The 26,649-nt window shown below is 40.0% G+C and overlaps 1 protein-coding gene across 2 annotated transcripts in view; it reads left to right on the top strand.

Moving 5' to 3' along the window:
* The window catches only part of MAD1L1 (mitotic arrest deficient 1 like 1), a 351,010-nt gene that overhangs the window by 16,789 nt on the left and 307,572 nt on the right, over nucleotides 1–26,649 (top strand). For both annotated transcript variants that reach the window (XM_030957926.1, XM_030957927.1), the window contains one exon: nucleotides 18,639–18,725. In XM_030957926.1, coding sequence (XP_030813786.1) covers nucleotides 18,639–18,725 — 87 coding nt within the window. The remainder of the gene's footprint in view (nucleotides 1–18,638; nucleotides 18,726–26,649) is intronic.

Here is a 26,649-nt window from a genome sequence, read left to right on the forward strand (position 1 = left end):
AGCAGAGCAAGGCTGTAATGTATAATCAGATAATCAGAGTGAGAAGTAAGCAAGCTCAGATCAAAAATATATCTGTCCTTGCTTTGCATTTCAAAGCTCTGGGAGCAGTTCAAGAGATTGTCTTCCCAGGATCACAGATCTGACATTCTGGAGACAGAAAAAGCTGTTAAGCAATAGCTTAGCACACTGTCCATCTTTGCTGAAAGGTGATTTGAGGAACTTCAGTAGTTTGAGTCCAAGAACTGTGTGGAGAGTAATTTAGCAATGTGTGCTGGTGTTGTCTGCTCCATAGCAGGTGTTTCATTTGCCATGGGGGGCTCACCAGCCACACACTCCATTTTGAGCTGCTGCTGTATTTCTTGCCAGTGTTGTTTGACACTGTTGGAAAACAGTTGGGTAAAAGTTGCTTTGGCTCCTTGCAGCATGTAGTGACCCATGTTATGTGTAAATGGCTCCAACTTTGCTGCTCACTCTGCTGTGAAGGAGAAGCTTTCAAAAATACAGACACTTCTAAAGAGCCACTTTCATTGCATTAGGCAGCCCTGTTTGCCTTAAAGTGAAATTATCATTTAAATAGCAGAGACTAATCAGCAAGGGGATGGTTTGCTCCTGTCAGACAGCTCAAATGCTTGTGCTTGATTTTTATTCAGCCTATCATTTGATCGTTTCCAAAAACCCAATAACCACTATAATCTCCAGCTCAGTTTTAATTTTACCTTTCCATTTCCATTTTAGCATCTTTCAGTATTTCAGCTCTAAATTTTAAGCTGGGGCTGTTGATGTGCCCTTAGATGTGCAGTGCATTATCCCTCATTTACCCCCAAAGTTTTGCTTTTGCAGGGAAACTTTTAAACAAAAATGCACATCCCATACATGCATATTGGGGATGATTTTGTTTTAGCATAGTAATGTCTTTTTCAAAGCTCTTCACTAAATGCAGAGACCTTTTTTGAACAGAAGCAAAACAAAATGTTTCAGTAAGGATTCAAACTCTTATGTGCTGCTCCCCTGTACTCCTGGGCATGGCCTTTAGCTACAGGGCAAGGAATCTCCCTTCTTCATTGGATCAAGGAATACCAAGATGGATTGTGCCAGACTGATGTAACAGCTTTCTTTGTCTAGAGAATTGATTATATTATCAAATAAATCACAATAAATCTTATTTCTTTGAACTTCACTGAAACAGGAACCACTTGGGAAAGTATAAACCATGGAGGAGAAGATGGAAATTAATAGAAGAATTGTAGGATGTATAAGAATTGTTTAAGCAGGGATAGATTCAGTATTGTTGAAAGGAAAATGCAAGGATAAGTAGAATTCCTCAAAGATTAGCCTCAGGATCTGCTTTATTTAGTATTTCTATTAATGGTTTTGGTGCAAAAATTTGGTGTGTGCTGATAAAACTTGGCTAATGATGCCAAGTTCAGAGGATTCATAAATACACAAAAGCTGGATATGCAGAACTGAATGACCCTGAGGATTAGAGTGCAGAAATGGGACAAAATTCAATGAAACAAAGCACAATGCTCCGTGGAATTGGGAGCTGAATGCAAACTTCTTTTGGAAAATGTAGCACATGCAGTAGAAAGGACCAGAAAGGCTGTTTGTTAAAATCACTGTTCATTCTCACACAGGGGAGTCACAGGAGAAAAATTGCCACGGAGGTGAAAGTGTTCGAGGGGCTTGGGAGATGCTGCTCAGAGTTCTGGTCACCCAGTGTGGAGGAGGATGGTGGGGGATGCTGAAAGTGGCTGCTGGAAGGAGCCTGGGAGCCATTCCTGAGTGTGGAATGGAGCAGCCTCTGGCAGAGTCTGGTGGGAGATGTAATTGCTGCCAGGAAATTGATGGCTAGAAGGCAGGAGAAGGAAGGAGGATCCATACTGGTGAGAAAAGGAACCAGCTATCCTTAAGACTTGCGCTGGCATTTAAATCAAATTGCTACAACCCTGCCATGAATGCAGTTACAAGGAGATTGTTACTTTTAGGAAGACTAAAGTTCTGAATGCAGCGTCCAGTGGAGTCAAAGGTATCCAAATTTCTGCTCCACAGGGTTATGGAAGAGATGAGTTCATAATAGCAATGGACTGGACAGGACCTAAACTAGAAGGTTCTTTTCAGTCCCACTTTGATTTGAATGTGCCAATCTGTAAACAAGGGGATGTACTCAAGAATGGGAAGAGGGGCAGTTTTACATTTTAGTTTGGAATTGCAGGCTTTATTTGATACCAGGGTTCTGAAAACTGGAGGTGGGGAAGGGGGAGTGGAGTTTAATGAGTAAAAGCAGATCATGTCCATCTTTCTGCCCATGCAGAACAAAATTGTACACAGAGACATGAAGTGTGAGAGCAGCTGACCCTTGTTCATGTTGAGAAATAAGCAGTTTGCTGAAAAATGCACTGAACTATTAAGAAGAGCTTATCTGTCAGTGCTGATAAGACCAAAATATGATTTGTATCATTGGAGAAGCTTTTCTGAGTGTTTTTGGTGCAGGTTATCTTGATGGTGTTTTGAGAATGACTCACTCCTGGTTAGTGCTTACCCTCATCAGTGCCTGGAGCACGGATTCCTGCTTCAGAGGGAGCTGGAAAGGGGCTGCTTTAATCATCTGGCCTTGGTTTGTCATCAGTGCAGTGAGGGGGTTTTGTGCTGGATTGGCCAGGAAAGGTCTAATTTTCAGTTTTAATTGTACCTAACAGCCAGCATAGCAACATCAACTTGGGCAGGAGGAAATTGGAAATGTATGAACATTACAGTACTTCAGTTTTTCAGCATTGTTAAAGTGCTCCTGCTCTGACAAGCTTGCTTATGTGCCCTGTGAAGATATTATGTAAGCTTTGTCCTGAAGCTCCAATCTGTCCTCCCTTGGGACTGCTTTCCCACTGAATATTTTTGATGAAAGCTTATCTTTACCTGGGTTATATTCTCTTTCCTCACAAGCTGCTTTATTAAAGGGAATATTCTTGCAAATATACCTTTGTCCATGCATTGCTTGGAGAGGGAAAAATTCATGTGGCTTGGAGTAGCAAAAGCACAGCACAATGTTTTCAAACATTTCTTAAAGGGCACAGTGAACTTGAAATGTTAGTAAGTTAAAAGATTAATGTGATAAGTGCCTCAAGGTTCTCTTGAACTAGCTGTGATTATGTAAGTGTTGTTTGTTATTTTAAAATAACTCATAGCATGGAAATTAGCATGGTGGATTGGATTATTTACTCATCCATTTCTGGTCAGTGTCAGTGCTATCTTGGGCTAGATAGAAAAATCCAGTGCAAGACCTGAAGCAGATTTTTTTTTTTTAGAAAGTTTGTTAACTCTCATCAATATGAATTTTAAATAAGCATAGAGATTTTCAGTTGGTGCCCTCCATCCCTTTTAAAAAGCAAAGACTCTTGCAGTTTGGAACTCTTATGTGTGCGTAGAGTAAATAGAAGAATGTTTTGCTTCCAGCTATAATCCCTCTTATTTGAAACAATATTCAACAAAGTTGTAAGGTATTAGAAGTGAGCTTCCTAAATTGCTGCTGTTTCTATAAATGATGCCTTTTTGTGTTTGAGACAAAATGAAAAGTGTTTTTTGTCTTAACCTACAAAACCCACAGCCTGAAGTGAGCTGCCTGAATGAGAGCAAACACTGCATTGGGCTGGCAAGAGCACTGGGGCTGGGATAATTGGAAAGATTCCCATTCTGGAAGCAAAGATGGGGAGGTGTTGGGGGCTGAGTGGGTCCCTGTGTTTAGTGAACACCAGAATCAGTGCTTGGGGGTTGTTTTCAAAGTGCTGACCTGCATACCTGAAATAAGAGCTCAGGGCTCCTGCTTTCAAATGCAGCTCTCAGTGGGGTTAGAGCAGCTTGTAGGAAATGGAGCCAGGCCTGCTCAGCAGAAAGGAGATAAAACATGCCAACTCTCCCACTTAGCCAAGACAGGTAAGAGCTGGAGGTGCATGGGACCTTCTATCCCTCCCTTCCACTGATGTAAAATTCTAAGAGTGCATTGGCAAAGCTTATTTTTTCAAATAGATGTTCTGCACATATTTTGGTCATCACCTTGCAGCAAAGTGTTTTTTTTCTAATGAAGTCATGTCCTGCAGAATGGTGTTTATGTGAGAGCATGATCCATTTTGAACAGAGTGGTAGAAACTTCTGCAGCAGTGAAGCTGCTCTCAACTTTTGCTGCCTCTTGCTATATAAGCAGAAGACATCTGTCACAGAGCCCAAACTTCCCGCAAAAGGCAGAGTTTTGTCTGTTCTTGAAATGTATTGATTCACATTTTGAGCATCTCTTCTCTGCTTTTTTAGTGCTTCTTGGACTCAATCCTTACTCACTCCCTTTCTCTGCATTATTCTCTACTCCCTTGTCAGCAGAGTTAACAATTTCTGTGTCTCTGCAGGGAGTAATGGGCAGCTATTGCAAGAACCATTTTCTGGCACAAGTTGTTCTTGTTGTAATTGCTTTTGAATTCTTATTACTTGTTTAAACTGTCTTCCAGAGACACTCTGATATGAGCAGTGTAGTAAAAGGGAAGATAAATCTTTTGGGTAGGAAGGAATATGAAATTCTGGATTTACTTGAGTAATTCCCTGCTGACCAAGTTGATTTATTTTCTGTTTTAATGAAACAGTCATCCTCTTGCTGTGATACACATCAAGCTCTTCAGTGATGGCTTGAAATCCTGCTAACTTTTCTAAGGAGGGCAGAAATGGGGTGTCTGGCTTTGACTGAGAATATGTTCAGTATCTGCATCCTCAGTTAGACAAGTCAGCTTTAACTGGGACAGCTTTTGGGAATACTTCACAGCTCTGCTCCTGGCTCCATTAGAAGAAGAAGCTTTAACCTAGTTATGAGTTTTTTATACTCAATTTTGCTACTGTGTTTGCAAATGACATTTGACTCGATGCTCTTTGTACTCCCAGAGATAAAGCTCTGTGGCTTCAGGTGGTTTTCTGCAAATGCAGCAGCCAAGGTTGATGGCATCAAGCCTATTTTGTGACAAGCCTTTCATTTAGGTTTGATGGTTTCCAGTGTGACTTTGGCAAAGGCATCACCTGCCTTCTGGAGAGCTGGCCCACTTGTCAAGGTCACACAACACCTTTTGGCTCACCTGTCTGCAAGTACCTGGCAAGGGGAAATGCAATTGGCGCTTTGTAATAAGTGATATATTTGCAAGTCTGGTAGAGAGGAAGAGTAAAAAATGCTTTTTTTTTTCCCCTAATTGAATAGACATAGGTCTTGGAAATGCACATGCTCCTGCCTGGATGGCTTGTGACAGCTGCTAAAGATAAACATGCTCTTTCTCAATGTCATTTGACTGTAGTTAGATAGTTAAAATAGCTTTTTCTGTTCCAGAAATATCTGTCTGGTTTTTGTATTCTGTTCTTTTCAGTGGTGGTGTGTCCAGGTCACCAGATTTTCAGATCTGTAGAGTACCAGGTTGGAAGGGACCTCGAGGTTCAGCCTTTCCAGATAAAAGCATGATCTGGAACAAGATGGCCCAGCACTGGGTCCTGCTGAACCTTAAATGCCCAATGTTGGAGGAAAGTTTAGGTAAACCCTTAACCAATATACATCATGAAAACCTAAGCCAGAATATCTGAATCTACACACAGTTGAGTGTATACCAGAAATGACTTGCATACTCTGGTACCCATCTGATGTCAATAATTGTCAGAGACATCTGATATACAATGTTAAAAGAGCTGCATTTTTGTGTCTAAAGTTTTAAGGGCTACAAAATAAATATTTGGCCCTTAAGAATTCTAGCATCAGGACAGTTACCAAAGTTTTAGCATCTGTATCAGTCTGTGGTTTTAGTCAGGGAGAATGGGATACTTTTGGTATTAAGTTGGGATTCAGTTCCATGGTGTGACTAAATCATTACATGGAATTTGATGGAACCATATCTGGCAAGAATCTTGCTGACAGCCTCAAGTTTGTACGTGGGTTTTTAGAGTTTAAAGGAGCTGTCTCTCACTAAGTTGTTTCTTATAATTTTCTGTGCTTAGTAATTTGGAATTGTTAGGTTTGTATATGCTGTCCCCTGCATTTTCCCTCCTTGCTGTGCCAGGGGAGTGGGGACTTAGCTGAAACAAGAAGGAAATAACCACCTTCTCCTCCTCCACACACTGCTGCATTTGTCAGAGGCAGCTCAAGGGCTCAGGTTGTCCTGCTGTTGTGGAGGAGCTGCAATTCTCTTCTGTCTGAACAATAAGCTTTGTATCTGTTTGTACAGTAATGAACTGCTTTTGTTTCCTTCAGGAACCTGCTCTGCTGTCTGGAGCGTTTCCATTTACAGACAACCCTTGCCAAATTAATTTTATTTAATTATCTCCCAGGGCTAAGCTTGAATACATTTTGTGTTAAATTCACCGTTTCTCCCTCTTCTGAACGAAATGGACTTAATATCCTTGTTAAAATCTGATTAAAACTAAAATTGAGTTTTTTGAAGTCTGATTATCCCATGAAATGGAATTTTTAAACCTAATTATGAATGGATTTGCATACATTCTTAGCACCATTGAAAAGAAAGTTGAAATAAATTTATTAATGAAATCTTCCTCTGCTGTCTCTTTGGGCCATGGTGATTGCTGGAGAGTGAGAGAGAAGGAAGGCAGGCGAGAATGAAAACTCCCCCTCTTTTGAAATATACCCTCTCCCCTCCCAATTAATTCCAGCGCTGTTTTGACCCTGTCTCATTTTTATTCCTCCCTGCCACACAGCCCAGTTTAGGTAATTGATGGCCTTTCAGAGGGTAACTACACAGTCGAGCTGGTTTCATGTATTTAAAGCCTTTGTGCTTTCTGAAGGGAGGATGTAGTGGGCAACTTTTGTTTCCACTATTATGTTTTTTCTCTCTTTCCCGAGGTAGCCCTGACACCTAATCAATAGGCAGCTCTGGTTTCTCCTTTCTGAGGAGCTGTATATTGGACTGTTTCTTTTAAACCTGCTAAAAAATGGATAGTTTGACAGACTCTGGTGAATGTGCATGTGAAAATTGGGGTTGTTTATGCAGTTCCCTGGGTTTGCAACAAAAAGATATTTTTGTAGGATATATTTGAATCTCTCAGTACAATAATTGTGCCCATCACTTCAGGGTTTTGCCAGTCCTCTCTGGGAACAGGTGTGCCAGTGCAGGATGTGTCTGCTTGTCTGACTTGGTGCAGAGGGCAGCAGGATACCTGTGCAGGGAGGTGGTTTCATGTGGAGGCTCCTACTTGTTGAATCTTTCTGTGTGTTTCTTGCACTGATTGAAGAGTTCTTCTCCTTACATGAAAGGTACAACTTGAAGGTGTGACTTTTTTATTTTTCAGCCAGTCATCCTCCTACCCAGACTTAAAAAAAGCTCTTTGCCTGTTTAAGCATTTGTTCCAAAATTTTTAACAGTGTCTTCTCTCCGTCATGTGCTGTGTGCAGATTTTTTTCTTCTTGTTATAAAAATATAGTAAATGTGATAGAAAAAAGGTTTTGGCAGAAGGAGAGAGAAGAAATCCTGGTCTTGATACATGACTCTGCAAAGAGTAAATGCTCAGCATGTGGCCAAGTGTTCTGTAAGCATTTGCATTTACAAAGTAGCTTTCAAGTACAGAGGGACTTGTTTTCCATATGCCTTTGTGCTTTCATTTTATTCCTATCTTTGCACAGGTTTAATACTAAACACAGTGGTAATATCAAGTTCTAGAAGAAATGTGGATTTCTGGCACTGTTTCTTTGGGGTGCTTCTGAACTGGGGAGTTCTATGAGAGAAGCTGTGGCTCAGCAGAGGAAGGAGAGTTGAGCTAACATTTGAGAATATTTTTAGCTGGCATGTGCTCAGGTTATAAACCAGAATGGTTGAAGTAAATTAAAAATTTTCTTGGTGATGTAACAGGAAAACCTGAGAATTCAGACAAGCTTTGGAGGAAAGCAGCTGACTCAGGGAGCTCTGCACCGGCAACTTAAAATTATTTTGTGGTTTAATGGCTGCAGCTTTCATTTGTGCTTTCTGAAACTGTTGTCCAAAGATAGGTTTAGCATCTCAGGTACATAATACTTGCTGTATAAATGGGACTCCTTTGCAGTATCTTCCCAATCAAATTCCAATGAAATCTGAGGAGCTGGGAATATCTGATGCACCTTCTCCTCGATGGTGGAGCTGTTGTACAAACTCAGTCACATCAGCAGTGAGCAGAATCTGGAACCTGAAGATCCCAGAGAAGCCAAGAGGAGATCTTGAGGAGGATGGATGTTTTGAAGACTTTGGGAAAGCTGTTTAATTCTTTTATTCTTGCCTGGTTGGTCTGTAGCATCCATTTGCTGAAAATGGAAAAGTAACTGGTTTGTGGGTAGTCCTGTATCATACAGCATGATGATCAAGGTCTTCAAGGTAAATGTGAATGAAAGGAAGGATGTGAAAGTGGTGTGAAAAAAGGGTATTTGTTTCTTTCAACAGAGAGAATAGGAGCTTTCACTTCTATGGATACATTTCAAACTTTGCTGCTGTTTATCATGTGATCTTGTTAGTGCCTCCCCCAGCAGCTTCGGGCATTGAACGTGCTCAGAGCTCCATGATAGCAGCAAGCCAAGATGATGTCCAAGTGCTTGGTTTACCAGTGCAGTCCTTACCTGAATGCCAGTCCCAGGAGCCTTGGCAGACACAGGGAAGCCACAATTACTTTTGGCTGCTCTGACCCCTGTGCTGGATGCAGGTACCTGAGCTGAGTGAGGGTTGTGAGAGCAAGCTGGCAAAAGGAGAACAGAAATTGTTGAAATGCCACTGCTTACATCTGTAATGCAATTATACTTGAGCAGTTCCACTTTCTGTGAACAAGTCTTGAAGTCTGCTTCTATCTCCTCCTGCCATGAATTATTCATTCCTTGTGGATGAGGGTGATTGGGGCTTGGCTTTCACAGGCAGGTTTATTATACCCACTTAGCTCCAACTCCTTTGGCGTGCTCCAAGCCTCAGTTATTTTCCCAGCATTTGTTCTTAGCATTCATTGTTCTTGATGTTAAAACTTTTGGACTGTGTAATTCAGCTCTGGTTTTGGGAGTGAGAGTCTGAGGGGATGGAGAGTGTTGGTTTCTTTCTTTTGATTTTTTTTTTTTGCAGCAAGCATAGAAAGAGCTTTTTATTTAAATCTCTGCTAATTGCTAAGTCTGAGGGTAACTGTTGTATTATCACCATGTGTCAAAGAACAATGATGTGAGACACTTCGTATGTGTGGCTTGGGAGCTTTGGATGTTAAGGAAATAAAACAGAATTTCAAAACGAGGTGGGATTTATGTGCTCTGCCTTTCAGGGAGAGTGGTTCTGAGGGCTGCTGGGACTGGGATATCATAACACAGGGGTGCCACCACCTCTGCAGCAACAGTGACACTCTGGACTCTTCTGTTCTGACAGCTTGAGTTATCTGCTTTGTACTGGGACTGCAGCACTCAGGTCTTGCTGTGTCTCATGTTAGTGATGCCTAGAGCTGATGTGCTAATGGGCTTCCATTAAACTTTCCATTTTAAATGTTATTTGTCCTTCACTTTGAATATTAAATTTTTAGAAACTTTCAAAAAAAAAAAAAGAGAGAGAATTACTGCATTTGTTTAAAGTTCTGAAAGCTTTTTTTAGCCAAACAGTTCAAAGAGCGCATCTCACTAATCAGAGGAATATTTTTGCGTCCCCAGGGTGGTCACAGTGTTTTAATTGGAACTCAGGCTTCTTTGAAGTCCTTTTTAATCCTCCCTGAGCTGGGGGAGAGGGTTTGAAGACAGAGCTGTAAATCTGAAATTTCTTTGGTTTATTTACATGTGTCTGGGGACGTGTGTAATTTGTTTTCCTGGATAAAGCCCGTGGCCAGCTGAGTGGGAAATGTGCTTCCTTAAGTGGGGAGGCCTGAGCCAAAGGTGGGGGTTCTGCACAGTGAGCTCACGTGCTCCTGCATTTGTTCAAACCAGGAATTCAGCAGCAGGCTCTGAATGGGAAATGAACTTGGTGGGAAAAGATGTGGTAGCTAAGCATGAGGCAAAAAGCTGGGATTTAAACTCATGTTTTAGGATTAACTGATTAGTATGACTCACAAAAATGGTGTTGCATACTGATATTTGACTTTTACCAATTAGGAAACAAAAGATTTAGGAGACAGTGCTTGTGATTGATAGCTATAATCATCTATTAAATCAATGTGGAGTTTCAGTTTTCTACATTGAATTAGAGATTTTTGGGTGTCCCTAATGATATTGCTTAGTCTTTGTGCCTCAGTTTCTAAAATTCAGGCCTTGCTTTGGTCTGGTTTCAAGGGATATCTAGAGCTACCTCAGATGTTTCATGCACTTGATGTAACTACCACAAACAGAGCTTCAGTGGCACCTGATGCCTTTTTTGCCATCTTAATACAAATACCCTGTGGCTGCTAAACAGCACCAGCATTTTCCTCAGGCATTGCCTAATTTTGTTGTTCTGCTATTGATTTTCATGATAAATGCAATAATTTTTCAGCTGTGTTTTCTGTACTTCAGCAAGGCTTTTATCCTCTCACATTTGCTGGAGCTTGGATGTTTTATGTTCTGCTTCTGGCAGAGGTGAGACATAATCTTTTACTGAATTTGGGTAGTTTTTAATTAATCAAAGCAACAGGCTTAACCTCAATTTTCTAGCTGAAAGAATAACTTAGAATTCCAGCTGAACATACAAGCAGTATGCTTTTCATTCTTTCTAAAATTGTTACCATAAATTTACCTGTGACTGGTTATTGTATTGATATTAAAAAACCCCAATTTAAAATAACTTTTACTGTAGCTTAAAGTTGCAGTTTAAAGTGGCCGTTCCTGGCATGAGATTATATATGTGATTGTAATCAGAAGTAAATAATATATGGATTGTCAAATCACTTTATATAAAAGCAGTTGAAAATATGGTCCAGACTCTCCCAAGGACCTGTCTTCAGCCATTATTATTATTTCCTCTTGCTCAAGGTTAGGGGCTTTGTGTTACTGCTGGCTAATATTTTCAACTGATAAGAGTCTGGGTAAACAACAGGATCAATAAAGATGTTGAAAACAATACAAGGACTTGGGTAAATTAATATTCTGCAAGGATTATCTCAGACAGGTGTCAAAAGAACAAGACCATCAATTCAGTGCAATCTGTGAAATAGTCAAATGTACATAAATTGTCAGTAGCCAGCCTTGGCTGCAGCAGGAGCTCTCCTGTCAGACAGGAGCCCTGGCTATCTGCAAAAATCATGTCTCTGTGTTGGTAATTTCCATGGGGGTAGAAGTTATGCCAGAAGGGCATGTTGGATACATGCAAATTATATTTGTTTTTAGGTTTTGGAAGATTTTGTATCTTGTCCCTGTGTCCCACTCCTCCTTCCCTGAGAAGCTGCTGATGATGTCATTTTCTAGGCTTGGTCCAAATCTCTCTTCAAATGTCTTGAGAGTGACTTTGCAAATGGAATCAGCAGAGGTTTGGTAAAATTGATTTTTTAGCTGTCAGGGTTCTTTCCCAGTTTTGTATAATCCTGGTAATTGGTCTGTAACGGTTTTCAAGTTTTCTAATGACCCACTGTTGAAAGAAACAACATCTCTCTGTTTGGAGTTTGTTTCCAATGAACACATCTTTGTATTTCAGTTTGGTTTTCAGATATTAATTTTTTCTTTATTGCTCTTTACAACTGTCCAAATGCCTTGAAAATCTAAAACAGAACTGGTGTTCTGCTGACATTCTGTTCTTTAGATTAGTTTGATTTGCCCTCACCTTCCTCATGAAGTCTCTTGGCTCCCCTGTTCTCACAGTCCTGTCAGCCCAACCTCAGCTGGCCAAAATGATAGTTCCAACTCCAGTGACAAATAGAAACTATAGGAAAACCAACCCTACTTATGACTCCCTAAAAGGAGTTTTTATTCATTTTATGGCATTATTTTTCCCTTCAGCTGTTGCTTTTTTCTCAGATAAGGTTTGTGATTAGGAAAAACATTTAAAATGTCTTTTGCTGCTGCTACAGTAAAATGAAACATTACATTATTAAGTGTGTTTACATTTCGTGCTTGAAGTCTTAAGGGCAATAGGTATGAAATTGTGTACCACAATAATTTCCTTTCAACATCATCATTAATACATAATTACATTCACTTAATTGTGAATTGAGAAAATACATTTGCTTCTCTAATTGTTAAGATTGTGCTGATATCTCTGTTAGCATGACAGCAGTAACAGCCATTTTTAAAATCTCTTTTGATCATTTCCAACTTCAATAATTCTGTACTACTGCTGGTGAATACCTGAAAGTTGCTTTAGCATTTTGTGGCTTTTTCTTTCTATTCAGTGTCTAATCTATTGGGTTTAAGACCTTAAGAACTCTTTATTTTCTTGTATAGGAAAAACATAGGACAAAGAATATTTCACAGCTTTGTAGATACCCTCCCTGTGTCTTGAGAAGTATGTTAAATTCCTTATTGCTGCCTTATAAATGGTCTCATTTTATGAGGGTCTCTTGATGACTCTGTGAAATTTTTGTTTTGCCATGACCTCTGAAAGCTTTGAATTATGTCATGTGATTGAGCATGCAGTGACAAACCCCAAAGGTGAGTGTTTTTATCTTCCAGACCAGCAGTCTTAGTGCTGCTGTGTACATTCCCTCTTCCTGAGGTCTCTGACAGCCTTTCACTGCTGAGGTTCCATTCCACTGGGTGCAATTTGTGTTACCTGGCATGTTTCTGTGGATTGTTCTATGCTTGCTCTTAGAGTACTGGTAGGGATGAGAAAGAAGGTTGGACTGCTAAATGTTTGCCTAATGGTTAATTTTTTTTTCCAATGTAAGATTAATTTTATCTTGTTGAGCCCTTACCTTATCTTTAAAGTAGAAATGAGGCTTGAACAATGTGTTGTTATCATGCCATAACTTTGGGAGGAAAAAAGCTTTCTTCATTAAAATCCAAAGGTTATTAACTGGAATCTAAGGTAGTTTTCTTCCTTTTTTTCCTCCCTTCTTCAAATTATAGCTTGATTGGATTAATTTGCTAATTTTGCAATTGCTTCAGAAGAGACATATCAACTGTCTTTAGAATTGTCAAGACACTTATAAACACTTCAAATGTTTTCTTACAATAAGTTGTTCTTCTGCTTCAAGTGGTTAATGGGGACATTTGCTTTGGTAAAGAGAATTGGATTTGTTGATTCTATCTGTACACAAATAAGAGTTGTCTAAATGAAGGGAACCTCTGAGGCTGAGATTGCTTATTGCTTTCACTTGCACTTCAGATTTCCTCCATTTACTTTGTACATAAAATATTAAGCAGCCACTTTGTTGGAGAAACAGTCTCAGGTATACCTTAGTTTTGTGGGTTTGACAGCTCTTAGCAGCTTCGTTTGAATGAGTAAAGGTTTGTGACTGCTATTCAAAACATTTAATCAAAGTGCTACAAAGCACTAAACGTGTCCTAATTGCCTGGAAACATTGAGTATTTTTTTTTTTTTGTGACTAATGTGTGTAGGAGATTCCAGACCATGTGCATTAGGTCTGGAGTACGAAGGGAGGATGTAGGAGGATGTAGGTATGGAGATATGAACAGACAGAGGTAACTGCCTGGACTGGAGCTTGGAGGGGCTTTTCTGCAGCAAAAGTGCTGTTGTGAAAGTTAAGTCTCAAAACTTCCAGATCTGGACACCAGATTTTAGTGGTAATATTTTCTTCCAGTCTGGTGAAGGTGAGCTAAGGAGTCCTCCCAAGGAGGCAATGCATATTTTGAGGAGAAAGGGAAATTAAGTCATTTGTAGCTTTCTCGTAACAAACATGGAGTTAATCTGACCAAATGAAGCATAAGGAGTCTGTGCTGTATCCCAGAATTCTGTGTGAGCTCTTGTGGTTATTGATATTTGCTGAACTTTCTTGCAGGGCAAGTCCTTCCAGGAGCTGAGCTGCTTTTGGACTTGGTGAAGCTTCAGAGATAGACAGGAGTCCTGTAAACCAGAGCTAGAGGAGTTAAAGCAGTTGAGGAGATCAAATATACAAAGAGGATGTTTGAGACTCACTTCAAACATACAGGAAAAGACTGTTACAGACATTCCATGGCCTTTCTCATCATACAGAAATATTTAAAACAACTAAACTGCTTTTTCAGAAATGTTCTCTTGTTGTCATGTTATTGTTCTGTTTGTTCTTCCGATGCTGTTGTTTTCCTGCCTAGAAAGAAGATGAAATTATTTTTATAAAAGTAGAAAAGGATCTTCTTGGGGAGAGCAGAATTTCAGAATCTTGTAACATTTCCATGTTCATAATACACACAAAAAAAGGAACAAAATAAATATTTTATACTTCTGAGAGGTTACCTTAAAAAAAACCCCAAAACTAACCAAAACCTAAAAAAACACCTGGAAATTGTTTTTCATAGAAGAGAATTAAGCAGATGTGGACTCCCTTTCTGTGCCTTATTTTCTTGGCAAACACTTTAATAAGAACGTTGGTCTCTGGTCTTTGTCAGTTAATTATGTTTAAGTGTAAAACTAAAAATACTGTGCCAAAAGTCTGGTAATGTTCCATTTCAATTTAATATGACTTAGTCGAGACAACCAAACCTGTCATTGTGTATTCATACTGAGCTAAATCTGTGAAGAGAAATGTTAATTCAGCAGACTTTCAAAAATAAGTAATTCTGAGTAATTTAGTGTTATAAATGTGGTATTAGTTTGCTTGTTTCAAGCAAATTTAATTAAACAAAAAGCAGTGAAGAGCTCAGTCCTCCAAACGTAGTTGATGAAGTGCCTGTTTTTCTCTTTAGTTTTACTTTTGTCTTGCACTTCCATACTTAAAATTTAATGTCTCATCTCTAGCTACGATCAAAACTCTTCCTTTGCTGTGCATTTTGAAACATTTTATAGAAGCAATAAGAAGTTGACATTCTGATAAATTATAAATTAAAAATTTTTTTCTTTAACAATTTCGTCTACTTAGAGAGTCCTGGTTTAATGTTACTTCGACAGCTAATTCTCAGTGTGTAACTGTCACAGTTTATACTGAAATGGTAATAGATCCTTAACTAAGAACAGAGTGTTCCTCCAAATCTTGGCAAATGTCAGTTGTGTGCATTAAAATAAAGATAATACAAAATAGCATAAGCTGTTTTTCTCAGAAGTTTAAAAAATGCGACAGTGGGCACTTAAAGTCATTGTATGTCTTGGTTGGACATCCCATTAAGTTAATTTTTCACTTCATTTGAATGGTTTTATATTTTTATCATTCTCAAATTGCTCCTTTTCAAATCATCTGTGCTTCAAAGGAAGGCAAAGAGCTTTGTTTCCCAGCAGTTTTGTCCCCCTTCTGCCTTACTGTGATGTAAACTGCTGGACTAATTTGCTCGTTTAGGGCAAAAGAAAACCTCATCCAAATTAGACTTAAATTCAAGTGTTTGTTTTTATGAATTTTGTTTTACGGGATCTCAGGATGGGAAGGTGGGACAGAGGAAGAACATTCTATCTTTTAGCTCCTTGTGACTTAGCCAGGAGGAGGGAAATGAAAGCAGGGATTTGTTCCTGCATTTTGGAAGCCCCTTTTTCATTTGTTCATGTGCACTTTATGATTACAAAGCACATGAATCAGTTTTACAACACACTGCCCTGAATGGGACTGTTCTGGTCCCTTTACAGGTTTGTGCATGGCTGGTGCACACGAGGGTGTGGGGTTTTTGGTGGTTACTCCCTGGGGAAGGAAGCTGCCTGCAGAGCACAATGGCACTGCTCAGCTTTTCAGAAAGGGACTTCTGGCTCTGCTTGGCTCAGGAAAGGGTTTCAAACTTCCCTCAACAAGCCATGGTGATTCCAGTAGTGTTGGAAAGCTGTGTTGTCGCAAAGAACCTCTTAAAGCAGATTCCTTGGCTTTCCAATGCTGGTTTTGATATCAACTGTTCCACAGGGAGTGGACAGAGCTTAGCAAAAATTATAGACATCAGCCAAGGCTCTCAAGGCCAGAACACGTTGCTGTGTGTTGGGATGGTGACAAATTTCTCTTTGCATGGCATTGTTTGCAGAAACTCGTGCAATGAGAGGCCTGGTTACAGCTGGTTGCTGTTTGCAGTGCCTTGGGACTTGACCAATTCTCTTCAAATTGAAAGCTTTGATTTTATTTTATTGTGCACGCAGCGTCGTTCCTCTGCTTGGATCTGTGGAAATTTGGCTTTTGCCAAATTGCTGATGCTCAGGATAGGGTGTAGACCTTGGAACCAGGCTTTGAAACCTCTCACTTAGGACAGCAGAGTGCATGCAAAGGTGTCTTTGGCTCTGATCACCTGATATGATTTAGTGTTACAGAAAATGAACTTTTCTTTACAGGGGGCTAATACCCATGGATTTTGTTTTCTGTTATGTAGCTATGCTGCTCCACTTAGAAAGAAAAAAATAATAAAAGCTATTTAATGCCAATAAAACATTGTCCAGAACTGAGTGTAAACCTAAAGCTGCCAATTGCTGGAACTGAGATTGGAAGCTGATTGTTGGTTTGAATGGCTGAGCAGATGAGGATGATTGTTTTTTATTGGAAATCGGTCAGGAGCTGTCATTACTAGAAATCTGTGGCTTTTATAGTACTCTCTCATTTTACTACTGGATTAATTTCAGTTCCTGATCTCAGTCCTAATAGATTATGGTATGAATTTCTGAAAAAAAAATCAAGGCAGAAACACTTTTTTGTACATTAAAAAAAGAATCTGTGAAATTATTTCATTGATGCAGGGACCATACACTGGTGTTGAGGGCTGGCACTCAACATGACCAGAGAGCTGCCTGATACTAACTATGCTTATGATAAATCTGCTGTATCTGGGTGATTTATTACAAGCTTAGAAGTGCATTTTTCAGAGCCTTGTTGACTTGGCCTTACATGGTACAAAGATTTTTCCTGTGGAAATCATTGCGTCTGGTTACAGCTTCTTTTTGCCAAACAGACTTAGGCGTGCCCAGTCCATTTCCCTGGTGTTCCCTCTGATGCCCAGCCACTGGTAGCCCTCAGTAAAGAGCTGGTGAACTGCTCAAGTTAAGGATCCCTTCAGGCTCAGCTACAAAATTTTGAAATGTTATTTAATGCTGCAACACATTTTGAAATCCAGGTGTATGTTGGCTTAAAATTGACTTGTTTCTGCTAACAGAATTTTATTTTCAGATGTTTTAGCCAAGCCATCTCCAGGTTGTGTCTTGGTTTGTTCTCATAATTCCCTTGGCTAGTGAGTGTGATGTCCTGTCCTGAGTGATTCCTTTGCTGCAATCTGTGCCTCTGTTGTCTCATGGGAGAAAATTTCCATCTCTTTAACTGGATATTGCCTATTTAGACTTGGATGTAACACAAGTGGTGTTAGAAGTCTCAAAATTTTCTGCTGAGGAATGATAAAGGTTTGTAATTCTGGAAGTGAAATGCAGGAATCTTTCAGCTGGGCTTGCCAAAATTGAATCCTATCTGCACCAACTCAGCGTTTAACTAATTTTCACTCAATTGGAAGTGACAGATGATTAAAGAGAAAAAGCAATGCCTTTTTTTTGATGTGAGTAGTTGCCTGAAAAATATTTTCATCAGAGAAAGGGCTTCTCTAGTCCTAGATCCAGTCAGAATCCAGTGATCAAGCTCGAGGCACTTCTCCCTGTTCAGCTTTTGGAGTGGCAGCAGCCTCATTCCAGCACTGTATTTCAATACTGTAGACTGTGACCAGGGCTGGTTTCATCTGCCAGCAGCAGTGGAACCTTGATTGGCTTTTTGGGGCACATGATGGATTGTGTGTCTGCAGATTTCACTGCTGCAAAACTGATCCCCACTTGCTCCCTGTGAAAAGCACTTTCAGGGTCTGGATTACTCTTCCCCTTTGTGGGTGGTGCATCTTGGTGCAGCAGAGGGATGTATGGACCCAGTTCATACAGGGGTGCCCTTTCCAGCTTTCTTTCCTCTGAGAAGTGTGACAGAGATGTTTCTGTTTTAGGGTGGGAAAACCTTTCTGATGGCTCAAGACAAATTTTTATTGTTGTGACTTAGAGAGGCCTCTGAAAGAGCAGTTTCCTCCTCCAGAAGCAGTTGATGTGGTCCATGGAACTGCCAGTCTGGAGTGATCTTGATCCCATTCCATTACCTTTAAACATTTGTCATTGGATTTGATGAAAAAATAAACCAATTTCTGACAGCTGTGCAGTTGTTTGCATTTTTGCAGGGTCTGTAAAAATCTCTGATCTCTTTGACAAGGAAAGGTTATCAGTGACATCTGAAGTGTTACCCAGAGCTGAGGGATTCTGGTTTTTTCTCCTGTGGCTCTGGAGTCGTGGTGTGTGTGAAGGACTCTGAAGTTCCCGCACTGGTAACTCTGTGGGAGCACTGCTTTGAGTCACCTGTGATGTACCTGAACATCTACACTCTCAGAGGGTGTTCAGCAGTAGCCAGAGTTGTTGAATTGTACAGTCTGCATTTTGATTTATTTCCTCCTTTTCTTCCCCTCTTACTACTAACACTGTGCTCATACTGTGATGGCTTTAGATTTATGTGAGCTGGACAAGCTGCAGCTCTGTGTTGTTCTAAGGGACTGGAACAGGTTTGGCCCCAGGAAATCACCTTTGGCTGCTTTTGGTGAGAGCTGTTCCATGGCTCTGTGTGGAATATAGATTTACAACCCATGATTCATTAAAAGTTTTTATTTTCTTTTAATTGCGTAGGACACCTGATGATCTCTCAAGGCAAATTGTGGCCCTGCAGCAGAGGGAGCTTGCCCTGAAAGAGCAGAATTCCACCTTCATGAACAGGTGAGTGACTCCAGGAGGGGATGCTGGTAGAAAGACTCTGCTATGTTAAAGCCCAGAGAAAGGAAACAAGGGCTGCAAACTGAGAGACCAGCTCTTTATATTTTCTTGATGTTCCATGTTCCTTCTGTGCCACCTTCTATTCTTTCCCATGTTGATAAAGGGCTTTCTGCTTACTGAAATCCTTGCAGGAAGAAAAAAAAGATGCATAACTGTGGGTGATGCAGTGAAGAGTTAATCAAGCTTTATGTTATGAATGTTTGCAAGGGGAAATGAGCTGCTTTCCCCAGACCATTTCATCTGGAAAGGAAATGTCACAAAGCAAAAGGTGCCAAGTATCCATCTGGGTATGGGAAAGGGAGTAGGAGCTCTGAGGACTGTGATTTGACTGCTAAAAGGACCAGGTTGCAGAGATGGTGAAGGAAAAGGATGTTTGCAGTTTTGCTGGCAAAGTGCTGCCAGGCTTTGAGAGGAGCAGCCTGTTTATGGAGTGAGATGTGTGTTTGAAACATGAGGGTGTGTAAACCATTGCCCTCCTGTGGGAGTGAATGTGTAATGGGGAAATCAATTTGCCAGAGCTAAACTTTCCTGACTGTACTGGTTCCACAGCCTTTCAGAACACAGTTCCACAGCATGCCAGACAGTGCTGCTCACCCCCAGTGCACATCTTCTTCCTTCCCTGTTTAATTCCACACATTAGGAGCCCTCTGTTAAAGCCATTCTTGTTAAAAGCAAAACCTCTGTCTTTCAAAAAGACCCTGGACTGTTTGCACTGCAGGGTTGTGGCTGCCTTGCTGAGCAACAGGAGTGTGGGGAATTTCAGCCTTTGGTGTAAAAATGCTGAATGCAGAGCAGTCAGTGCCATGTTGAGCTCTGGGTGGGCACACTTAGCTTATTGTGGGCAGCATTTCCTGATGTGTCTCCTGAGGTAGGTGATGATCCTGTTTTGGGCTCTACCTTCCTAATGATGGGCAGGATTCAAGCAGGGTGGTAAAAAGTTTTGGCTGTGCTGCTGCTGTTAATGAAACTGTTTAGTCACTTGTAAAATGGTTAGCTAGGTGTAAATTCCCAGGAGGGAGCCAGCCAAATTATTGTGTGGTTTTATCTGTGAAGTTTACAGGGGAGAAAAAAAAATCTCACCAATATAAAAAAGACATTCTGTATATTAAAAATAAACCAGGCAAACCCTCAAACCCACAAGTGATGAAATGATAAAATAAAAGAATGATGGTAGTGTTTGAGTTACAGATTTGGGTTTTTATTTTTAGGCTACTTTTCACAGCCCTTCAGAGAAGTTCTTTTCCTAAATTTATTAATGGCCAGGAGGAAATGTCTGTTGAAAAAGCAGCCTTTTGGTAGTGCCTGTTTATCTAGATATAATTGTGCCAATTTAGTTTAAAAATAAAAACAGGATTAGAATTACTTTTTGATTTCAAGTTAAATGGGCTGTAAAGCTGCTCAAATTAAAATTCTAACATTTTCCTGATGTGTCAGTTTTGAAACTGATCATTTTGACTTTCTTCTATCACATACCTTATTCTGTCTTAAAAAGAAGGTAATAAGATAAATTTTTAAAAACCTTTCATTACAAGTGATTTGAAAATTCTCAGCAGAGGTTTTGAGATTTTGGAAATAAAACTTTGTTAAGGAAGCAAACCTCATTTTCTCTTTTCCAGATTTAGCTGATGGTCTTCTCTTTTATTTGTTTCATAATTGTGTTTGGAATTGTCTGTGTATTAGAGTAATTTAATATGTGATCATGCCTCCCTCTAGTGATGAAGCCCAGCACTTATTTAGCTTTCTATTGTTTTTTTTTTCAGCCACAGGTTCTTTTGCCTTTAGTTGAAATATGTTTTCCTTGGTGCTGATAGTGCAATGTTTGATTTATAACATCAGTGGTTATGTGTGTACAGGGCAATGTGCAGTACAAACACCACAAAATTTGTGTCTGCCATAAGAACTTTTAAGTTTTCTCCATTAAAATTAATGAATTGGCAGATACTTAAGAAAACATCATCACAAGTTGGCATCTGAATTTATTTTTACGGCAACAAAGGAGAGAATCACAGATAATCCTGGTTCACCTGTTGCTACAGTGCAAAACTGTGTTTAGTAGATGAGATTTTTGAGTGTCATGGTAAAGAGCGTTATATGGCTCCCTTCCCTCCCTGGCAGATGTTGAATCTTTGTACAGTAGGGGTGTGTGTGCTCATCACCAGCTTTTAAACACAGGCAGGAGAGTGCCTGGAAGGTGTGTGAGGGAGGTTTGCAAGCTGATTATTCTCTGTCTACACTGTGATCATCTTGGTTTGTATTCCCAGTGATGCTTTCCCACACTGTTCAGTGACTGGGGTAGGCACTGCCAGCTGCTGTTTCTGCTTCCAGTGTCCTGTAGTTGATCTAGAGTGGGGAATTATGGTTGATAAACACCTTTTGCAAATGGCTTCACTAAACAGAAAATTTATTTTTTCTCATTTTTGCATTCTTGACCTGCTTTCCATTTATTACTGTGCATTTTTTGGAGCCAGCGTTTGTGTAATTAAAAGGCAATAGAGATGATCCCACTACAGAGACAACATCAATATAAACCCGTTTTTGCAGTGGTGTTTCCCTGCATGGGGATCTGCACTGCAATCTGTGTTTTGTGTAGCCTGTGCAATTGCCAGTGTCTCCAGGCCTCCCAGAGATCAAATGATGATGCATATCCTATTTGCTCCATCACTCACATTGCACACTTTTAGACACAGAACCACAGGAATGAATTTCCTGAGCAGTAGGTTTAAATCAATTTCTTTTACCAGTGATTGTTTACACGTCTGAGTTGTGTCGACTCCCTCGGAGCTTGCTATTTTTGCTAAGGGGAGAAAACCTTCCTGTGGTGCCAGCATGGGGCAAGAGGAGGGTCACTTTAGCACTGAACACATGGGCAGCAACTCACTTCTCTTGGCAACTTCAGGATGGCTGAGTAATGTAGCTGAAAGTGCCATTAATCGTGCGTGATGGACTCTGAGTGCCGCTCTGGAGTGCGTTGCTAGAAGTCGTATAAATAGAGTAAATTACACTTGCAGCAGCAGCAGCAGGAAGTGTCCTGGAGCTTTTTAACTGCAGAGCAAAGCTAACAATCCAAAGGTTCAAAAGCTCAAAAGAAGATTGCTCAGGGCCACTTTGATAGCAAGAATTGTACCTGTTCTGCTATTTAGAGAAAGGTGATGGAAGGGAGGTGTTTAATTACTGGGTCAGTTTAACCATGCAGTCACCATTAGTTAAAGCCCATTTTCCTCCCCAGCTGTGACTGCTGTAGGTGTGGTACACTGAAATGTGTTGGTGGTTGTAGTTTGGAATATGGAAAGTCAGCCAAGTGGTTGATAAGCTTTTCTCTGATGCAGAAATGATGTAGCAGTTACACTCATATACATCATATTTTTTAAAGTGAGAAAAGCTGCATATTTATTGTGCCTGTTTCCTATCTACATATTTGGTCTCTCTAGAGAGATTTCCTCAAACAATCCTGGCAAAGTATTCTGGAATTGGAAAAGATATCCTGTGAGATGGCTCCTGTGAAGGAATGATGCTGCTTTATGGCTTGAGCTTTGCTGCATTTGGAATGACAGGCTATGAAAATGGTTACTTGTGGCTCCTCCCAAAGTGATAATTTCTACTTTTACTCTTGTGGTCTAAGTGCAGGATTGATTTTAGACCTTGAGATGTCTTGTGGAAGGTCAAATACAAGGAAATACATAGGTGAAGTTGATTCTGGGCAGGATGAAGAATAGAAGGGAAAATGGAAGAGCAGTAAATCCTTGGGTCTGGTGGTGAGATCCTGGAGCTGATGGCTTATTCCCATCACCTTGTGTCAGAAACCCAGCCATGTGTTTTGACATATTGTTTCACATGGGAAAAGGGACACAGAGAATGTGTTTGGAAAAGGATTTTCCTACTGCACGTGCTCATGGAGTTCTGTTAAGAGACATGGTTGTTTACCACCTTTATTCATATAAATCATGTGAAACTGATTTACCCAAACAACCTGCTGTGTGTGTTGTTGTTTAAAATGAAATAAAACCCCAAACCATTGAAGACCAGGGAATGTAGATTGCAAACTGAACAGAAAATGCTTTAGACTTGGGCAGCAGGTTTTATTTTTTAACAACAAAAAAGAATGAGTGATGATAAGCCCGGAACTGTCCATCTTCATAAGTGCTGTTAGATCAGGAGTGTTGTAAATCTATTGCCCAACCTCTCTTTTCCTTGGATGTCCCAATGAATGTCAGTCACAAAAACAAATAGAGCCTGTCAGACTTCTTCCCCTAATCTTCTGGAAAGTTGGACAGAAGTTTAATTACAGTGAAGTGTCTTTTATCTGACAGAGAGAGAAGTGCTGGCTTTTTAATAGGCTTTATGAGTTATTTTTTGATCAAAAGAAGCACTTAATGTCTAATATAGGATTAGGTAGGGATTTTTTTTTTCTTCCTTTGTTCATTTATATGGCACATTGCACCTTGATTTATACATGGAGGTGTCTGTGTACCTAATATCAGACAAATGTTTATTCACGGTGCTTCAGGGCAATATTAACTGCTGGCAGGTTCTGCATTCATTTTCCAGAATGAGATGATGAAGAAATGGCTGTAGATGCTGCTTTTCATTTTCTCCAAAATGGATCTTTCCTGCACTTCTCTACCAGAAGGTACTCAATAGGGTCTCATTAAGTGACCAATCTACATATTCATATAGCAAGCTTCTAGAGCAACATCTGGTTATTCATGACTCTAATTAGGTTGATACAAAGCTTTATTTTTTTTTCTATCATATAGTTAGCAGAAAATAGGAAAGCAAAAAATAATTTAGCCAAGACATTGACTTATGCTTCCAATTTGAAAAACATGGGATTTTGCCCAGACCTTTGCTTTTCATGATTGTGCCATTTTTAGTCTGATTTCCTGAGGAAGTGAGGCTTATTACTGTGCTTTGTGTGTGTATGTAGATGAGATTTGTCTGTGCCTACCCTACACTTTTGAACTTGCAAGTTGTGTTCTGTCAAGCTTGGCAGATGGTGGAGATCTCAAAAATGATGAATTCTAGCAAGTTTAAGGCAGTCACATCTCCATCTCCAGGAAATCTCCATCCTGAGGCCATGCCCTGAGGCCATGGCAGGGATCAGAGCCCTGCAGGCAAACAGACCCTTGGGAATCTCCCATTTGGAGATCAGGCAGCACTGAGGGAGCTCTGGCCTCACACCCTGGCAGCACCACAATCCATCAGTTTTGCTATTCTGTGCTTTCCAAAGGCTCATGGCATTTGAGAGTACCATGGTAATGTTGCTGGCATGGTTTTCCTGCTTCTCATGTTTTGTGTCATTTTGGTATGAGAAAAAGAAATCTGCTTGAGTCAGGAGTCACCTTTAGAGAGAGAAATCCACAGGAAACCAAGCAACTTTGGTTCTGGAGCTCATGGAACATTCTCTCTGTATTTAAAAAGAAAATATGTAGAAAAAGCCAAAAAAAGCAGCCTAGAGGGGATAGACAAAGCTATGATGATACCCTGGAGCTCTGTGGAGACTGTAGAGTGCAAAACCAGTACAAATATTAGTACTTGGTTTCTTACCTTTTATTTAACTGTGCTCCTGGGAGAACATTCAAGAATAATCTGTGAGAGCACTCTGTTCAGTGCTCTGATCACCTCTAATGATTAAAAAAATAATTGTAGAAGGTATTTAACTCTTTTCTTAATAGTCCTTCTTGTTCCAGGGTCATGATTGACCCTGAGTGTTCCTACCAACATCTCTGATGTCTGTGCATCTCTTTATTACTGGAATGAATGATAGCTTTCATTTCATCTGGAGATGCTGATTCAGCATTCCCTTGGTAGCAGTGGGCATTATTGACCAGAAAAATGTGTAAAAATAACCAGCTAATTTGGTAGGAAGCACAGGCTGTTCTTGGTAGTGTGTGGTACAGCAGACACTGTGGTTGGAGCTGCACTGTAAAACTTAGGGAAGGAGAAATGTGCCTTGCTTCTCTCCTGTGCATGACTCACATCTACCCTATACATCTTTTACTTCTGTGAGAATAAAATTCCTAAAAATTCTAGATGAAATAGATGTATCTTAATTCTAGTCCAGAGTTCTCAGAAACCAGACTGAATATTTAGATATTGAAGTAATTAGAAGTCAAAACTTATCTATTATCATTATTCTTATTCTTTCCTTCTTAGCAGAGGGATGCTATGATCAAATTAATGATTTACAGGAGGCTGATGGGCAGAGTGCCCCACATCCATGTTATATTTGTGATATGAACACAAAGGGAGGAATTGTAATCTCAGCTGTGCAGTAGGCAGCAGTACAGAAATATTCTACTTTGAAACCAGAAGTATTATGTAAAACCATATATTCAGCCTGCTGCCAAGCTTTGTATAGAGCTCTGGGAATTGTAGTGCTTTAAGATTTCCAGTTCTTAGGATTTGTCTTTTATTTCCTTTGCAACATGGCAGTATGCCTTGAAAAATGTGATGGGAGTTGGAAAGAGTGGGGCCTGTCAGTCTGATAATATCTCTGGAATCAGTGTTGAAGTCACCAGGGTGGTTCCATAAATGAGGAAGATGATTGGAGCCCAGGATGTCTGGACTCAGTTTCTGGAGCTCTTTCCTGGGTGCTGAGTCACTTTATCCAGTTACACGAGTTTGTCACCTGATGAATGAAAACAAACATTGCATCCTGCCTGCTCTGCACATCACTGTTTTTAAGGCAAATAAACATTAATTCCTATCTACCCTTATCTGTTAAGAATATTTTGTTCCATTCTCCCCCAAATACACATCCTGTTTCTTCCATACAGTATTTTAAAATGGCTGTAGTGACTGTGGCTCCTGAACTGTTTCATGAGAAGGCATCAACAGCCAAGCAAGGCTGTGTTTAACAGTTTTGTCTCTTAATTTGTAATGCTAGAACTGCAATACAGCTTTCCTGAGCAGTCATGGGAAGCCAGAGGAAGATTGGTGGCAGAATGCAGAATGAATTTTCTGTCTTTTTGTGCTCATTTATTTGAACACCTACTGTAGTTGCTGTAATAACAGGAGTTTCGAAACAGACTATGGATTTTTCTAAAGTACTTTATGGTACTGTTGATGTTGTTTATTTTGAGCAGATTGATGAGGACAGCCAGAATACACTGAGACATTTTACCAAGGTAAATGTGAATTCTGTAGGATTTTTTAACCTGCTGTAAAGTGGTGTCAGTTCAGATACTGCACAGAATATGGTTATGCCTGAAAAATAGATTGTCTGGCCTGGGATGTCTCAATCAGTTGCTCATATCTGCATGTACACTTTGTTCAGCTCCATAACTAACTGCTTCTTGAACAATTTCTCATCTGGATCACATCCTCTCTGCTGCCTGCTGCCTTCAGGCTGCTGTTATTGGTATTTTCATTATGTGTTTAATATTCTTTGTGGCTGCTTTCATGCACCTGTGAATGTATAGAGCAAAATACTGAAGGTATATCACTGCTGGTGGTGGGAAGGCATTTTTAATTACTCATAAATATTCTCCTACTGTCAAAGTTTTATCATCTATACAAAAGACATACTGCTTGGAAAGTTTATTCGAGAAGTGAGCTGCTTGTCTTTTTTAGCTGTGTAAGGCAAAAAAAAAAACCAACTTGTCATAAATTGCAGTCAACCCCCCTCCCAAAAAGCAGCTTTCTCTTGCTGCTCTGAAAGTTAAATGACTAATGTGCATAATTTATTTGAGCATCTGTGCTAAAAACTTGCATACCAAGTTTTAGTTCAATGTGATCAACAATGGCGAAAATTAGGATTTATCATGGAAATGCTGACGGATGTGAACATGTGGAGGCTAAACCGGTGCCTGACAAACCTTCTTATTGTGCAATGCTAATGGTGAAACACAGTTTTTTCTGCTGTAAT

The sequence above is a fragment of the Camarhynchus parvulus genome, chromosome 14 (assembly GCF_901933205.1).
Source record: "Camarhynchus parvulus chromosome 14, STF_HiC, whole genome shotgun sequence".
Lineage (NCBI taxonomy): Eukaryota > Metazoa > Chordata > Aves > Passeriformes > Thraupidae > Camarhynchus > Camarhynchus parvulus.